This window comes from Osmerus mordax, chromosome 19 (genome assembly GCF_038355195.1).
Source record: "Osmerus mordax isolate fOsmMor3 chromosome 19, fOsmMor3.pri, whole genome shotgun sequence".
Taxonomy (NCBI): Eukaryota; Metazoa; Chordata; class Actinopteri; order Osmeriformes; family Osmeridae; genus Osmerus; species Osmerus mordax.
Genome location: NC_090068.1, coordinates 5183403 through 5195448, shown reverse-complemented (window position 1 = coordinate 5195448; position 12046 = coordinate 5183403). Strand labels below are relative to the sequence as shown.

The 12046-nt window shown below is 47.7% G+C and overlaps 1 protein-coding gene across 1 annotated transcript in view; it reads left to right on the top strand.

The window, feature by feature from the left end:
* The window catches only part of cadm2a (cell adhesion molecule 2a), a 163196-nt gene extending 156129 nt beyond the window's left edge, over positions 1-7067 (top strand). The window contains exons 5-9 of the mRNA XM_067257679.1: positions 915-1076; positions 1272-1362; positions 1497-1675; positions 5820-5933; positions 7036-7067. Coding sequence (XP_067113780.1) covers positions 915-1076; positions 1272-1362; positions 1497-1675; positions 5820-5933; positions 7036-7067 — 578 coding nt within the window. The remainder of the gene's footprint in view (positions 1-914; positions 1077-1271; positions 1363-1496; positions 1676-5819; positions 5934-7035) is intronic.
* The last annotated feature ends 4979 nt before the right edge of the window (positions 7068-12046 follow it).

Below are 12046 nucleotides of genomic sequence, written 5' to 3'. Positions count from 1 at the left end.
AGACAAGGGAGAGAAAAAAAATCGACACAAACAATTAAATGGGGGAGAAAAACAAACAATACAAATTCGGTTCCACTCGATGACAGCGACATGCACCTGTGTTTGGCAGCCTGCCGCGCATGTGTACGCGCATGCTGGCGATGGCTGGGTTCTGTGTTGACGGTCCTGAACTGCGGCTCTGTTGACGATAAGGATGTGCGTCTCTCTCCAACTTCGCCTAACCAAGCAGCTCGCTCAACCTGTTACACGTGGAAGCTGTCATGTCTGGTCATGCTGATAGCAGGGAGGTAGACAATAGTGGCCTGGATAAGTCTATGCAGTCCGGACACGGAGAGACATGGGGAGCGAGAGAGAGAGAGGGAAAGAGAATGTGAGAAAGAGAGAGAGAGAGAGAGAGAGAGTGAGAGAGATGGAGAGAGCTAGAAAGGAAGAGAGGGAGAGAGAGAAAGAAAAAAGAGACAGGGAGATAGAGGGAGAGAGAGAGAGAGAGAAAGGGAGAAAGAGAGAGAGGGAGGGATAGAGAGAAAAAGAGAGAGAAAAAGAGAGAGACAGAGAGAGAATGAGAAAGGGAGAATGTGAGAGAGAGACAAAGAAAGGAAGAGAGAGCGCGACGGGCCGAAGCACTCCGCTGCTCTCTTTCAAAACTATTCTGAAAACTTAGACGTGCCCATCGAGCTGTAAGAAGTGAAAAACTGAAAGAAAATCGATATGAGAGACATATCCTGAGAGGCACACACTCACAGATGCACACACACGCACACACATGCGCACACACACAAACTCATGCTTCTCAGTCTTGTTGTTTTGGGGAAGATGTTGTTGTCAGGGGACAGGACAGGCGTGTGTGCGTTCGCACAGCGATTTGAACACGCCGCTGACTTTGTTTACGTGTGTGTGCGTGCGTGCGTGTACAGGTGCTAAGGAGGTGAATGCCAGCGGTAAGACCTTCACGGTGCGCAACTCCCTGCAGCTGCGGGTTGACAGGAACGATGACGGCGTGGCCTACACCTGCAAGGTGGACCACGTGGCCCTGACCCAGTCACCACAGCAGGCCACCGAGGTCCTGGAGGTCCACTGTGAGTACACACACACGCACACCACACACAGACACCCACATTTGTAAACTCCCACACGGGTTTTAAGACACACGGCCATATACCCAGATCGCGGCTGGCGCACACATTTTTCTTGTGGAAATTATTTATGACATGTTGCCGGCTCACCGCCCCCCCCCCTCCCTCCCTCTCTCTCTCTCTCTCTCTCTCTGTCAGATGCCCCTCGTGTGGCGATCACACACTCGCTGACCTTCCCTCAGGAAGGCCAGTATCTGAAGCTGGAGTGCGTGTCCAATGGCAATCCCTCGTGAGTGTCCCCCCCCCCTCCTCCTCCTCCTCATCATCATCATCCTCACCATCCTACCTAGCTACAGGACTCAGCTGTAGACGTCAACCCGCCTAACCCCGACCCCATCCACCGACCCCCCCCCCCCCCCCCAGGCCGGACCCCGTCATGTGGACCAAGGACGGGGGCGAGCTGCCCGACCCGGAGCGCATGATCGTGGAGGGACGCGAGCTCACCTTCACCTCCCTCAACAAGACGGACAACGGCACCTACCGCTGCGAAGCCAGAAACCACCTGGGCACCAGCAGCGCCGAATACATCCTCTACGTCTACGGTGAGTGGCGGGACACGCGCACACACACACACACAGACAGAAACGTAGAGACCTGGAGAAAGAAATATGTGACGGAGGCAGATTGTTTTAGTCCTGCGTTGTTCGGGAACGCGAGGAACGTCATGGAGGAAGATAAGTGAATCCCGGGAGCGCCTGAGGAGGAAGAGGAGGAGGAGGAGGAGAGGTAAGAGAAGGCGCGTGAGGGGGATCCAGAGCCCTCCTCCTCTCCGCTGTTCCTGCCGCCGATGACATCCGTCAGGAGTAATAACGCTTCCGAGCGGAGAGCAGAAGCGAGACTTTTCCCTCACCCCTGTTTTTCTAAAGGGTTTAGGAAGACGGCGGGAGGTGGGGGGTGGTTGGTGGGGGGGGGGGGGTGCGACAGAAGGGAGAAGGCAGTCATGTTTAAAGACAGGTTCTGTTATCGTGGGAAGAGCGGGGGGAGGAGAGAGAAATAATCAAAAAGATCGAGAAGAAAGAGCTCCTTTTTAGTTTCCCTGTTTGAGAAAGAGAGTGGTTGGAGAATCAGCCTTCTTGGTTTCAGCTCTTCTGATGTGAGATACTGATATCCCTGCGGGTGTGAGCTTTTGTTACAGTGTTGGTTCTTCCTACTGTGTCTGTAGGGTAGATCAGTAGGTGGATTCAGACCTTGAGAAAACATACCAGGCTTGAATGAACTAATACATTTTGGATTGCCAGTTCCAACCAGGTCCTAAGAAGAGAGGTGCTTGCAAGAGGAGAGATAGCTGAACTTTTCTTTGTGTGTTTCTGTTTTTTTCTGTGCTCCATTAGTTGAATGGTTTAAGCCCTAATGCAAACCAACATAGCCCAGTGTCCAAGCAGATCTTGGAGACAGCAGAAGTCTTGACAGGGAATCTTTTTAAGAGGAGAAACAGGAGATAGCAGAACTGACCTGTGGAAATAACACCGGTCAATACCTTCAAAGTATTTAAAAGAGTGCTCCATTGGTGTCTGTACAATTAATCAGATGAGTTAGCTTTTTTCACAATAAATCATATTAGAAATCTCAACCAGGAACAAAATGGTTTAACCCTAACCCTAACCCTTAGATAAGTCAATTGAGTTTATATCGTCATGTGTGTGTGAGGACCAGAGTTTGACTGTGTCCTGAAGTGGCACACAGTGGCACTGTGTAGTGGCACTGTGTAGATTTGAATAGTCAAGAGATGGCGGTTTCAATAAATGTATTTTGCTTGTACAAATTAAGAATTAACTAAGTACTTTGTGATCAGTCATAACGAAGGAGGTGCTAGCCACAGATCGTTCGCAAGAGTGATGAAGAACAACCCTAAAACCCTGCCTTATATAAACTTTAGATCAAATGGTTCTTCTGATAGTCAATCCATCAATTTAGCAAACTCTGTGATTGGTCAGCACTGCTCAGTGACAGTTTGACTCCATACCAAGTGTCCCACAGTTCTTTGATGTGGCATCTCTCCCCAAACCAGTAGATACTAAAGCCACAGAAGTTGATCAGTCAAATGGTCAACTGTCCTTTGTGTGGGCATCTTCAAACAAGTATTTAATTAACACCACCCATGCAACAGGAAGGGCCAGAGCAGCTTGATCAGTTCCCAGCTGTCTCTTCCTCCCCAGGTGACAAGAACTCTCCCAGGTCACCCAGACTTCCCGTCCCTAGACTTCCCGTCCCTAGACTTCACGTCTCCTAGTTAGGTGTTATAAAACTACAGGTGGCATCTCTGCCAAATGAGTTGAATCAACTTTCACTGTATCAAGCTTCTTAACCAACTTTTAGACTTCCCTTAAAACACATTCCTCATATATAAAACACACACATTATAACTGTATTCCAAATTTCCACCACAATTCCCAAGTTGAATTAAACTGCATTATTTCGGAACTATTTCGACATGAAAGCCTGAAGCTGAAGTTAGGAGTCCATTCAAACACCAATTATAACAGTTGGAAGACGACTATGAAGTACCTAAAGGGGATGAAATGAGAAACGTAGAAAGTGGAAAAGTGTAAACAAACCAAACGCTGAATATCCAGAATGATGATGAGGCCATTTGGAAAAAGTTGTTCTGTCTTTTATGTTAGTCTCTTGAAGTGAGCCTAAGGGGATTCATTGAATTCTGATTCCTACGATACCTCAGTTCTAGCCCTTAACAAAACAAGCCAAACGTCTTTGCTCTTTGTTGATCTCAAAAGAGTTTTGAAAGTTGCAGAGATTTGGGCACATAACTCTTCATGACTTGAAATATTTTTTTTGCTGGTCTAGACTAATAAAACCTTCAGTTAGATACTCAGCCAAATTAAATCCGTCATATTAAACATTCACCATTTTATTTTCTATATTCCTCTTTCTCCTCCTTGAAGGTCTTGAGCAGATTAAATTAGACCTGTCTATGTGACGTGCATAAAGTAGTTCCTCCCCCTTCAACATACACTCAAATGCCAGCTCAGTGTAACAATAAGAGTAACCGAAACACTTAATGATGTTGATGCTATAAAGCAGACAACTTCCTCCACAACTCGAGAAGGTAATTGGGAATCGCAGTCACATCGTCTTGTCCGTATTCATTACCCGTTCTTTTGAAATGGCACACAGGTCCTCCCTACCCTTCATCGGCGATTAACACACCTTTTAGCTCTTCGCAATGGTCGCCATCATTCCTGAAAATGTCTTTTTGATGGTTTGCCGAAAACGTACTCATTTTCTTCCCCTCCCTGTTCATGCTCTTCTCCAGACGAGCACTTAGCTGCTCGGTGATTCACGCCGAGGCTGAAATGTCACCCGGGCGCTGAGGATGCTGGGGCCTCAGAAGTAGTGCCTTGGCCAATTAAAAGCCTCCAGCTCTCTATGTAATAAGGAGGCAGACATTAAGGTAAAAGGCAAGGTTCTGCTGCAACCCCATTAACTTTGTCACACAATATTTCAGTTCTATATTTAACAAGATGCTTTAATGGGCAAAAGTGGGAAATATTACCTAGGATAAAATAAAATAAAATTAAAGTAGTGTTCCATTTTAAAGTCAAAAGTCAATTACTCTTGAGAACATGGAATTATAATAGTAGGTAGATTTTCACATTTTAAGTAATTACGCAATAGTTATTCAGAGCGGTTGATAGTGGATAGTAAATTCAGGTAGAAGCTGCCAGGGATAACCAATGAAAGATTCTATAATTTATAATTATGTCAATAAATGAGAAATATTTTGCTGTGAAGCAAGGGGTTTATCTGGATATTTTAAATTAGTATTGTTGAATTCCACTACCCTGTCAATGTTATCCACTTCACTGTCTGTGTGAGGTCATCAGTGTGCAGCTTGTTATGGACTGGCCTTATCAAGGCATGCCGACTTGTCTCTCCTTAGCCTTTATCTAAACTGGGCTCTGTGCAAAACAGCCTTGATGGTTAAATGCTAACTTCATCTCTGAACATTAATCACGGTAATAGGCACTGGATAAAGTTGAATCTTATGCTTAGCTCTTATCATCCTAACCTCGTTAAAGCACCATGGTTGGTAGCACTATGCTTACACCCGATATGCTAATATGCTAATACCACAACAAAGGGATAGGGCAGACAAAGCTTTGAAATCTCAGCTTCCATTTTGTTTTGTGTTCCCAACCAATGAATAAATCATATGGAGCTCCACTTCCTGGTGATGCGTCTTGCCTTCAAAACCTGACTGGCATGACCTTTGACCCCTCTGTCACTGTTAGTATTCTAACAGCCTCAAGCAGGAGCCCTGTGAGTTAACTTTCAAACTCTGGTATCCAGGATTCGACAAGAATAGAATGGTAAAGGATTGTCTGAAACGATGTTGTGCACACGTCCAAGGCATTTGAAACTGTGGCCCGTGTCAATGTTCAGGTCGTAGTTCATTTGTTGTTTTCTGTTATGAACTGTTTTGTTGGTAGTGTCTGTATGTATGTATGCTGCACACAATTTTGTTTCTCATGTTTTAATCAATAATTTGAGTTTTTCATCCTCTTATTTATATAGCCTATAATTATACAAATATATATATATATATCATGTTGATTTAGTTTATTTTTCGTCATCGTTGTTTTGTCTGTCTCTCCATCTGTCCATCCGTTCATATGTTTGTTTTTGTTTCTTTGTGTGTATGTGTATCGTCTGCGTCCCATTCCCTAGACGTCCCCACCACCCCGCCTCCACCCACCACTCCTCCCCCCCATCCCACCCCTCCAGACACCGCCGTCCTCTTAGACAGCCACGCCTCAGAACGCACGATCACCGACGAGAGAGGTACAGTACCCCCCCCCTCCCCCCCCTCATACCCACACCAGTGCACACCTCTCTCCTCACACACACCCTTCCCCATCTCCTGTCTCCTCCGTCCACCGCAGGCCTGGTCCTCCCTCTCTCCTCCTTCTCGCTCACACCGTCCATGGCAGTGCTCCTCTGGATACACGCCTATTTGTCTCTCTGTCTCTCTCTCTCTGTCTGTCTCTCTCTCTGTCTCTCTGTCTCTCCCTCTGTCTCTCTCTCTCTGTCTGTCTCTCTGTCATCCGTCCCCACTTTTATGTAATTCCTACCTCATCCACAATCTGCCTCCTCTTTCAATTTGTCCATCCTTTTGCGTTTCTCCCCAACGTCATGGATCTCCCATACCCCCGTATTCCCTCTCCCCTGCCTCACGCCTATTATTCCCTCCACCCTCAGCCCCTCGGCCCGGCTTCTCTTCTCACTTCTCTCTCATCTCATTATCGCTCCTTCCCCTCCAAGTGTGCCTGTGCTCCCCACCGAGATTTTGCAGAGGACGGCTCTCTCTCTCATTCTCACTCTCCATCTCTCTTTCTCTCTCTCTGTCTCTCTCCATCTGTCTCTCCATCCAGCTTGCCCTCTTTTTAACACTCCTACTCCACCTCCTGTCAGTTTCGCCCAAACACCTACTTCCTGATTCTTGCAGAGTCATGTTGTCCTGTTCGTGTGTGTTACCTCGGTCTCTTCCACCCTTCCACTGGCGATTAACTGACCTTTCAGCTGTCCGACATGCCTGTCCCAGTGTCTGTTTACCTGAACACCAACTTCCTGGTCCTCAGATATTTTTCTCCGCACAAAAGAGTTCCCTTTTTTTCACTCCCCTTCATTCATCCTTCTCTCCTTCCCTCCATGTCTCTTGGGAGATTCCCCCCGAGGGATCAGAGCTTTGTGATGTCCTGTCGGTTCCTTCATCCCTCTCTTCTTTTCCCCCGTCCTGTTTCGGATGCGTGTTTGTCTAGCTGCCCTGTTGACTGGAGGTTTCAGGGACACGGGTTCTCGTACACCACAGCCAGAAGCCAACGCCTTCTCCCTGCTCGCTCGGAATACCCTCATTTCACACAGTCTCATTTATTACCTTCCACAGGTCCTCCTTCCACCCTCACCCCAAGCAAATAACGCCGTAAGCCCGCTTCAAATCCATTTTCTCTTTTTTAATCAAGTTCTTTCCGGTTTTTTTTTGGGGGGGGGGGGTTCCACCGATGAGGTGGGGCTCGGCTCCACGGGAAACATATGCTACAGCATGTCCGGAGTCAAGAGTTATGCCTTTACCTCCTACTCTTCCTCTAGTTCTCCTCTCTCCTCTGTCACACTTGTGCCGTGTCCTGAGGGACAGACAGGCATAGAGACAGACGGACAGACAGGTTGAGCGAACGACAGGCTGTAGTCAGACCGTATCGCATCACGTCTGTTGACCCAGTGACAACAATGATCCGCATGCGTGTCTTGGAGCCACTGACGCCCCCTTCGCACGACGGCAAGGCGACCTTGCGAACTTGTCGAAGTGAGACACACTATTCCGTGAGCTTGGCAGTCAAGGTGTCCCCTGTGCGAAACAATAAACTGATTTGGACTGTATCGGCCGCACGTGGCTTTTATGTAAATGTATGTACATAATCATGCATATACAGGCGGCGTGCGAGTCGTACGGCATCTCGGCGGCACAGGGTCTCATGTTTATGGACGACGTGGAGGTACGTACGTGTGCCCTTGACCATCCTTCTGTCCGTGCCATATCCCGGAGATGGCAGTCTGACCCGGGGGGGGAGGGAGGTGGCGGGGGGAGGTGGTGGGGGGGGGGGGGGGGGGGGGACGCAGTCATCTCTCAAATCCGGGTGAGCGTAACAAGTTCCCCTCTCAGCTTTGGCATGTTGACACAGTCGGCGCCGACGTCTGGGGAAATTGCCGCGGCGCGCCATGTTGATTCGGCGGTGTATATCTGTTTGACATGTGGACAGGATGGAGCCCTCTAGAGAGAAGTCCCAAGGTTCCACACGCGGGGCTTCTTTTAGCACATCAGATACAGACACAGGAAGCTGGCTTGCCGAGAGACAGGCTGACAGTCGCTGTTTGTGGTGGGGATGTCTCTGGTCCTCGCTGGCAGGTGCTGGCAGGAGGCTCTCATGGTGCTAGGGGGTCCACACGGTGCCAACGCTGGCCGTGCCCCTCACCCCCCACCCCCCCCCCCCCCCCCCCCACCCCACCCATTTCAAAGCTTTCTCTCTCTCGCACACACACACACACGTTGTCGCTCTCTGGCTCCCCCCCCCCCCCCCCAGCCGAGCTTAATGGCTGTAATAACTCTTGCACAGGGTATCAGGGGGGCCTTACGATGTCATCAATGCCCCCCCCCCCACGCCTCTCTCTCCTTCCAACCCCCCTCACCCCCCTTGTCCCCTCTTAGCTCCTTCTAAAATCTACCAAATGCATTTTTATGGCTTGCAAATTAGCTTTGACCTTCGGAAGCTGAAAGGTTGAGTAAAGCACAAGGGTTTCCAGGGTGTTTAAAATATTTACGACTCACTTTTCATAATCAGTGCTCCTCCGGCCAACTTCTTCCAGCCCATATCGCCCCGGAGAAAGGCCCGCTGCGAGGCCCGCTGCGATTAGTCATGCCTAGTGTCACGGTCTGCAGAAACCGTGGTGTGGAAATAAAATCCATCCACTTTTTTTTCTGTGGGGGACATTTAGTTTTTTTCCAGGACCATTAGTACTTTCCAGCCATGAAAGAAAGAAAATAAAGGGAATAAAAGAGAAGTAAAGGAGAAGTAGAACCTTGAGATGGTGGGAGTTCAGAACACAGGAATTATGGCTGTATTGTTATGGTCTTTTCTTCCCCTTAGAGTCTCAACTGTCACTCAGTTGAGGTTACCTTGGTAATACATGACCCATTATGGTCTGCTGCATAGACTTAATAACACATCAAATTCCCCTTAAAAAACCCTAAAGAACCTTCTGTCCTCCCATAAAACGTAGCTAGTGTATCGAAGGAGCTGGCTGGGGTTGGCACTTTTTCAAGGTCTTGGACAAAAAAGCGCTGCACTTTAGGTAAAATTATGAAATAAATTAAAATATGAGAAACAGTGCCCCCACTCTTGTCTGAACTCCTGGGCTTTCCTACAGCTCGAGTTTGATTTCACAAAATAAGCCAAGGACGAAGGCCCGCCTTGCCGAAGCCAATTGGCTGGAACAGAATTGCTGGAATACAATTGGCTGGAAAGTAGCGGGTTGCTCCAAAAATCTGAAATGTACATTCTACTGGCACTGAGCTTCTTACTGAGCGTCAAAACAACTCTTAGAGGACATCAGTAGCATACAAAACATGTCTATAGGGAATAAAACCAATTTTTATTCTGAAAAAATAAATAAAAATAAATTATACCCTTACTAGTTTGAGTCAAGTCAAATGTAATGTAGCTACTAATAAGGTCATGAATGTATGGATGAATGTACTTTATTTCTAAATACAACTCTAATGTTGTGGTAATGCTTTCATAGTTCTCAAATTTAAACAGCCTATTTCCTTTGTAGAACAAAGTCGGCCATCCAGTATTTTTTATTGGTCTTCAAGCTTGTTTTGACCGCAAAAGCGACTACTTGACTTCAAAAAACGGTTTCCGCACTATGGGGCACCCATGACAACACGGTGCCTTGAAATGAAGGACAAACACAATAATTCATGCATGCTGTTCCACAGGTAACAATATAGGCCTACAATACAAAGGAGAGCTCCAGTAGCTTCCAATAAGCTGTGGTGGGAATAACACCTAAGGAAGTTTTAATTAGCTTAATTTAGAAAATGTGTTTGTTTGTGCATCGCATTTGAAATGAATGGCAGCCAATAGATTCTTTGGAATCAGGCTGTTCCAATGTTTCAGCCCCAGCCTCATGCCCAGCCTCAACTCCAGACTCAGCCCCAGCCTCATTCCCAGCCTCAGCTCCAGACTCAGCCCCAGCCTCATTCCCAGCCTCAGCTCCAGACTCAGCCCCAGCCTCATTCCCAGCCTCAGCTCCAGATTCAGCCCCAGCCTCGGTTCCGGCTACATGCTTCTGGATTTGGCCTCTTCTTTTCGTCCTCTCTAGGAATCCGCCATAAATTGGAATGACTCACGTCCTAATAGACGGTGTGTCTTTATGTGTTTAACCCCGCTTCACCTGTTTAGGCGGTGTTTGGCTAGGGCCACAGCCCTTAAGTTGGAGCTCAATAGGCATGCAAACACTTTTCATTCCTGAGAGGCCTTCTAACGACGCATCTTCATTCTCATCGATCTGGGTTTTAATGGAGGGGAGATCCAGGGCACCGAGAATACGACGGGGAGGAGTCTCCAGAGGTTTGAGAGACTATGGGCTGGCGAGGCAACTCGCCATGTTTAAAATGGAAAAGAGCTGGGTTGCAGCCCACATCCCTGGAGAAGGAAGAAAAAAAGGTGGTGGTGGTGGGTGGGGGGGGACGGGGACGCGAGGTGGTTAAATATTGAGACAACGAACCCTGAGTGCCATCTTCCCTCCCTCTCTCTCTCTTTTTGTGTCTCTTCCACCCTCCACCTCCCTCGCTTTTTAAAGCGGGGGAGGTGAGGAGCAGGGGAGGAATTAAAGCGTAATGCAAAGGTCCTTCCACTTAGGCGGCAGGCCCGGGTTATTGATGACCTGTCACACTGAGACGCTTCAGGATAGAATTATCGGGACGATTTGGAATAAAGCGCAGGACAGAACCCGAGAAATCATTACACATCCTGGGGCGCCTGTTAAGAATTACATGCAATATTCCCTCTATTCATTACGTCTTAGCAGTAAAGGACACTACAAGTAATCCTGGATCACACAGGCACACAGAGAGACAGAGAAGTAGGCCTAATTTGCTGAAAGGGGCAATTTCTTTCTTTTTTTTTTTACTTCACTTGGTTTCTTTGCTCAGGGAACGAGGTTTATTGAGGTGGTGATGTCATTGTTTCCGAGGCGACCACTGACCTCTGAGAGAACTCAGGTGTTGGGGGAGAGATTGATTGTCTGGACAGGTGACAGGCGGATGTGTTTGAGTCAGCCGAGCCAGTTCATTAGGGTTATTGGCAACGATCAAATCAATGCAGAGACGTCAGGCGTCACCTGTGTGGTCAGTGATTGATTGGACAGGTTTAGTGCCTTAAGCGCGCGGTGCTGAAGACCGTGAGCCATGGAATATCCATGATCAATGTGTCCTGTTTGTTAACTTGATGTATGTAGCCGGCTCTGGCGGTTTATTCGTTTGTGTTATACCAATGTTGTTATGTTGCCTTTGATTTGGTTCGGTGTTATTCTTGCTAATCGGTCTGTCAGCTTTATCCTGAGTTTTGTGGTTGCTGGCCGAGTGCAAGGTGGGGGTTAGATAATCAAGCCATGTCCTTCTAGACAGGACAGCTTTGTTGAATAATTAGTAGAAGTAATTTGTTTTCAGAATCTAATTAATTCACTCTGACCCAGCACGGGGCACACAAAACACACACACACTAGCTCGAGCTCTTGCTCACACTCCAAATCCCAGGTCCCACCCATGTGTGTGAGCGCATAACCGTATGGCACTTGAGCTATTTGTATGCATGAAAGGGGATATGTGTGCTGTGCGTGCGTGTGTGTGTGTAGGAGCGTGTGTGACTGCGCCCACGTGTGTTTCTCCTGGCCCTGTGCTGGGGTCTCGTAGGAGCCCTTAATCTTGGCTGCAGTGCCAGCTCATGCATTAGATGCAAATTGCTGAATTTCCAGCCTCAGCCCCCCAAAAAACTGGATCGTAATTGACTTATTGAACTGTCAAGTCTGCAGACTTGAGGTTCTTTTTTATCCGTTCACTCTAACAACCAGTGGGACTAGGCTCAACAAGATTTGGATATGTGTGGTAATGTGAAACCATGGCATGTGCATATTTTACATTTACTGGAGCCTGGCTAGCCATAAATGTGCAAGGCCATAATTCTGTGCCTGGCACTTATCTGTAAGACTAGCTGTATCCAATAATCCAACACAACAGGATTTCAGACGAACATTGCTTTACTTTACTAAACTCTACCCCGTATTACTCTCTCTCTCTCTCTCCCCCTCTCTATCTGTCTGTCTGTGTCTCTCTGCCT